Source organism: Suncus etruscus, chromosome 1, assembly GCF_024139225.1.
Source record: "Suncus etruscus isolate mSunEtr1 chromosome 1, mSunEtr1.pri.cur, whole genome shotgun sequence".
In the NCBI taxonomy this organism is placed as follows: Eukaryota; Metazoa; Chordata; class Mammalia; order Eulipotyphla; family Soricidae; genus Suncus; species Suncus etruscus.
The window spans coordinates 188,260,016-188,266,321 of record NC_064848.1 but is presented as its reverse complement, the minus strand read 5'-3'; the positions used below and the strand labels follow the sequence as shown (position 1 = coordinate 188,266,321).

Here is a 6,306-nt window from a genome sequence, read left to right as displayed (position 1 = left end):
ATGTCTTGCTGTTGTGTTCCCCGCTGCTGCTGCAGTGTCCCCACCGGCCCTGCCACCACCATCTGCTCCTCCGACAAGTGCTGCAGGTGTGGAGTCTGCCTGCCCAGCACCTGCCCACACACCACCTGGCTCCTGGAGCCCACCTGCTGTGACAACTGCCCACCTCCCTGCCACATCCCTCAGCCCTGTGTGCCCACCTGCTTCCTGCTCAACTCCTGCCAGCCCACCCCAGGTCTGGAGAGCATCAACCTCACAACCTACACTCAGCCAGGCTGTCAAGATCCCTGCACCCCAAGCTGCTGCTGCTGAAAGATGGATGCTTAACTCAGCACATGATATTGAAGAAGCCAGAAGAAGCTGTTTAATGTTCAAGAGCCTCAATACTTGATCAGTGTGGAGATTGACCAGATGGCCCAGAAGTGGAAATTCTTCCTTTCGCTTTGATGGCAAGAAAGGTCAAGATCTTTCTATGATTATTTAACTCCACTACGATTTGATTCATTTGGGCAGGTGAATGTCATCTATCATCAAAGTACTATTGAAATCTATAAAACCCCAAGTATGTCTTTTTTGATCATGCTACTTCTTGAATCACATTTCTTGTATTGGGTAACTTAATAGAGGAAGACTAATTGGTTGGTGGGTTTTTCAATAAACTTTATTTCTCTTGCTGAAATGTTCTTTGTTAGTTTTTTTTAACATATATCTTTCATCTTTAAATATAGGTAAAAAACAAGACGGCAATTTTATTTTAAAACTAAAAGAGTCTTAGATAAATTTCTAGAGCTAGCTTTATAATGGCGTGTAAAGTTAAAACTGGTTATATCTTCATTTTCCTTCTTCAGAAAAATACAATTTGGGGGCAAGCCAACATTTAATCTGCCAGCATTTCCATAGATGAACCACAGGTATTAATTCTTAAGTATATCAATCAAACTCAATTAATTCTTCAAATATCACTAATAGGTGAAAAATGAGGCCTTAAGTGTTATTTAGTATTCCCAAGTCATAGGGAAAATCAGAATTCAGGTCATGGTGTTTATTTTTCCTACGACAAAGAACATATTTTATTAGAGCTAAAAACTTAGTGGACCCAGCTGTAATATTAAGATATTCCAAAAAAAGCAAAGAAAAGAATAACCGTTTATAGCATATGAAAACGTTTCCATAAGATGATTCTTGGAATTGTATATAAAAGTGTTTCCTTAGGATTGTTCTGTGACTTTTGCCCCACCTAACCCTTCCAGGTGGGGCGCTGTGGAGTTGGCAATAAATAGCTTGAGGGACAGGAGTGAGGGGTCCTTCTGTGAAAAGCTGCTGGCTGCAGGAGGATTCTCTGGCTCTCCTTGCCCGATCTTTTAAACCCTATCGTTCTTGTCTGTGTGGATTATTACTTGCTGCGGATAAATATTACCAAGGTCTTCCCCCGAAAGGGGACAAGGGGATGGGAAGTAATTTCTCATTCTGGGGACTGTTCTTGGATTCACAAATACCCAGCCAAGATAACGGCGAAGATATCTTGCAACCGTTAACAAAATCATAACATGTGATAAGGATATATTGAGTCACACATCACAAATGGCAACTATTTTATTCAAAGACCTGGGTCATTTTGGGGGTCTACTGATTTTTCTATTCTATTTTTCTTTAGAAAGAATTTCAGATAGTAAACTCTAGTAATAACTCAAAGACTTGTTCACTGACCTTGTCCACAAGTCGTGAATCTGTTGTCAACAAGGACAATAGAATGCCAATACTTTTCAGGTGATAGAACTGGAAGCTAAAGCTAAAGGAGAATTTAATTTACAACTTAATTATATTTCTTTCTCCCAATAAACTTAATTTTATATTGAGAAAATGATTTTTCCTAGCCTTAGAGAGATTATTGTATATACATGCAATGCAGGTATGTGGTTATATAACTAGGGTACATATATTATGTACATCAATCGCATATTCACGCATCTAATACATATTTAAAGACACAAGTCACAATCTGCATGAATGTTGAGATTAAAAAAATGCCTGGGAAAAAGAAAAGATTGGGCAAAGAATGGGAGAAGCAAATGTCTTTAAATAAACATGTTTTAAAATGTCTTTGGTGTGTCTGTCAGTTTGTCTAGAAAGGGATTTATCAGAGGATCCCAGAGGCTTAGGAGTACCTCGATTTTAAACGAGCAGAACTTCAAAACAATGCAAGAGGTGGGACACAAACTAGAAAACTCTCAACAAGGAATTTAGCCCTTTTGTCTCATTCATTTGGTCAATATGTCTTAAGAGCTTCTACTGTGCCTGGCATCATATTAAAGCTGGCAAAAAAATGAATTGAATTATTAAAGTCATTACCTAATGTACTTCCCCAGTTTCTCTCAAATCTGGTAAAGAAGCCAGGCAAGTTACTACAAACATAAAATACATGCCCTATAAAAAGAGTATAGATATAATTATAATGTAGCTTTATTTCTGCTGTGACTGACATAGTGCCCAAACACACAGAAAGAGCAGCTAAAAACCCAGATTTGGTGATTCAGTAAGGGATAGTTATGAAAAGCCTCTGAGCTATCCAGAGTAAGCATTAAAAGGTGACAAAGCACTGGAGGTAGAGTCCTTGCTCCATTTATGAAAAACCAGAGGTATAATGTTCTACACAATAGTACCAATTTATTCTTTATTCTCACAAGGTTGACTCAAAGCAATATTGGGATCTAAATAAGAGATTTTTAATTTTCTATCATAAAATTCTAAGAGTCTGGGGCCGGAGAGATAGCATGGAGGTAGGGTGCTTGCCTTGCATACATAAGGATGGTGGTTCAAATCCCAGCATCCCATCTGGTCACCCAAGCCTACCATGAGCGATTTCTGAGTGTAGAGCCAGGAGTAACCCCTGTGCACTGCCGGGTGTGACACAAAAACCAAAAAAAAAAAAAAATCTAAGAGTTCTAACATTTTCCCTAAATGCCAAAAATTGTATTTTTTTCCTTTAATGGTTTTTGCCCTTAAACTTGGTATTTTTTTCCTTTCTGTAATAATGCATAATAATAGCACTTTATAATTATATGTTAGATTGTGATAATTTTTCACCATATTTTAAGTTTCTAGAAAGCATGAGTGAAGATCAGAGAGATAGTACAATAAATAGGGCACTTGCCTTGAATGTTTGGCCCCCCAGTATCCCGCATACTCCCCCAAGTTCACCAGGAGAGATACCTGAGGGAGTCAGAAGTGAGTTCTAAGCACTTTCAGGTGTGGCTCTAGAAACAAATTAAAAAAACAAAAAACAAACAAAAGAACAGAAATGCTGTTGATTTGGTTCCATACTCTCTATATGGCATTTGTCGCAGCATCAGGAATATGGTACCTGACAAAAAAAATGTTGACGAATTTTTAGGTAATAAATAAAAATTTTAAATAGAGTCCTAAATTAAAAGGAGATACTTAGCATAAATATATTTATTAAAAGGTAAATAAATATGGGGTACCAGCAGATACTATAAATCTTTTTCTATAACAGAATATTTAGAACATTAGAACATGTAAAAAATACTTTCATTAGTTTAGGTAATATGGTTACAGTAGTATTAAAGTCTATGAGATTTATCTATAAAGTTACTGCACCCACCTCTATTACCAAAGTGTCTAGGACCCTCCATCGCTGTCCTTATGTCATCTTTGATCTGATCATTATTCCCTGTCTGATATCAGTTTTATAATATAAGATCAAGGGCTTGTCAATTTTCAGTAATATCTGTTTTCTTCTTATCTGTGCTCCATAGATTAGAGGAGTGAGATCATCCAGTATTTGTTCTCCCTCTGATATAACATTGATGCCTTCCAGTTCCATCCATGTTGCAGCAAACTGTAAAATTTCATCTTTTCTTATGACTTTATAGAATTCCATTGTGTATATATCTACTATACCTTTATCCATTCATTTGTTGCTGTATTTTTGAGTGTTTTCATCTTCTGGCTTTTGCAATAAGTGCTGTAATAAACATGGGTGTGCATATATCTTTTCAAATTAATGTTCTGGAGACGGATTCCAAGAACTGGAATATTGGGTCATGTGAGAATTTTATATTTATTTTTCTGAGGAACCTACATTCTATTTAGCAAACTTTACTAAAAATTGAAATCTATTTATTTTATGCTTATCACTTTCTCTAATTGTAGGTACGGACTTTTAAATTATTACATTTAAAATATGCTTTTACTTACCTTCACATTTTCTTCTAAGCTAATTTGTTGTGTTCCCTTTTTTACCTCAAATTTGATCTTTAATTTACTTAAATTAATTTAATTTACTTAGATAAGTACAACAAATTGCATAACACGTTCTGATTGTCTGGGGACTTTCATTAACTTTGTTTCACAGAAGCTTCACACTAATCTTCTTAGTATAAGAATGTAGATAGTATTATCCTCATTTTGTAGAGGAGAAAATTAAGGTTCCAAAATGGGAATAACAGTCAGAGATAATAGTAGAGTGGGTAGGACACTTGCCTTGCATGAGGCCAATGAGGGTTTGATTTCTGGCATCACATGTGGTTTCCTAAGCTTTGCCATGAGTAAAGTCTGAGCACAGAGCCAGCACAGAGCACTACAGACCGGGGTGTGGCCCCAAACTCCCCCTAAAAAAAGAAATAAATAAAAAGAATAAAAGCAAAGTGTGAATTATGTGATGTAATAAAGAAGGCAACAGAATTGGGACCATGAAAAACTCTCTGACTTTTAATGGTCCCTTGATCAAATACTACCTCCCATACCAAAAAGAACCATACAAACATACTCGCACATATTGACACACTTAAAAAGGAGGCAAGAAGGCAATGAAAAATTTATGGTTTTAAAAATGAATTGATTAGAATGGTTGAGGCATTAGACTGGTTCTAGTCTGGAACACAATCTGGGTTCTCTTTTCATTTTATTTTTATTTTATTTTATTCTAACTAACCTGCAGTTAAGCTAAAGTGTTATCCTGGAACCAGATTCCAGGAATCTTCTACCATGAGTACTTTGGGTTTGGGAATAAAATGTACTTCACTGAGGAAAAGAAAAAATGAAATGTGAATTAAATCAGCATTTCTGTGGACTCCCAAAACTTCACTTTATTGGCAGCCATTTTATTTAAACTTTCTTTTTTTTCCCCCTCCCCTTCTCTCCTTATTTGAACTTGCATATTGTAATCCTCAATTGTTCTTTTACTCACTATGAAGAATAAGTTAAAAATTCAACTTGCGGGGCCGGGCGGTGGCGCTGGAGGTAAGGTGCCTGCCTTGCCTGCGCTAGCCTAGGACGGACCGCGGTTCGATCCCCCGGCGTCCCATATGGTCCCCCAAGAAGCCAGGAGCAACTTCTGAGCGCATAGCCAGGAGTAACCCCTGAGCGGCACAGGGTGTGGCCCCCCCCAAAAAAAAATTCAACTTGCTTAGAATTAGTAATTAGGAAGCAAAGCATTCCAGTTCTGAGAAGAAAGAAAAATGGTTAATGCACAAAAGAAAGAATGTTCGAACTTAACTAGAAATGAAAAAGTGAATACACTAATTGTAAAATGTCATTTCTACCCCCCAAATGGGTATTTTTTTCCAATGAAATATCTGTTAATCATGCAGGGAAACAGGACTCGAGCCCACCTGATGAGAATAGGGGAAAAAACCCACAAATATTCCATTCTGAAGATAAATGGCCCTGAATATTAATAAACTAAGATAATATCAAATAAAATTTACTACAATTATTTTATTCAGCAGTAATGTGTTCCTAAAATCATCAACATAAAGATTAGTTTATACACTAGAAGTTATATTTTAATGCATTTATCCATATGAACATGACTTTGATCGTAAAGGTGTGTAAATTTAAGTTTAGCTTAAACTGAAAGACACCGACCAAAGTAATAATAATAGAATTGATCAGAATATGGAAAAACTAAAACAAATAAGAGGTGCCTGTCATCCCATATTCCCAGCAGAGTTGGTTGGTGGAATTATAATAGCAGAAGCCTTTGGTGTTACCTCATAAAATGTGTGCTCCAAGGACAAGTTGCAGGAGTAATCAGTTCATATTTAGCAATAAACTCAACTAAAGGTTAATTAAGAGAATAGAGCCTCTTTATAAGCATCTAAATGTCAAACCAATCAAAGGATAATGAGCACACTAACACTCACAAGAACCAGGAAAGAAGCTTCTGGTTGGACGCACACCCACTGGAGAAGGTATATAAGAACCCCAGAGCAAGGAGACACTCACACCTCAGAAACCTTATCCTCCTTCAAACCAGACCAATAAAACACACAGATTCTCACCACC

The 6,306-nt window shown here is 36.8% G+C and overlaps 1 protein-coding gene across 1 annotated transcript; it reads left to right on the top strand.

Moving 5' to 3' along the window:
* Positions 1–309, top strand: LOC126020033 (keratin-associated protein 3-2-like). Its single transcript, XM_049781485.1, has one exon. The coding sequence runs from the start codon at positions 1–3 to the stop codon at positions 307–309; it is 309 nt and encodes a 102-aa protein (XP_049637442.1).
* The last annotated feature ends 5,997 nt before the right edge of the window (positions 310–6,306 follow it).

Bases quoted from the DNA above. Each gene is read 5' to 3' on its own strand.
- LOC126020033 (XM_049781485.1), top strand. From the start codon at position 1: ATGTCTTGCTGTTGTGTTCCCCGCTGCTGCTGCAGTGTCCCCACCGGC.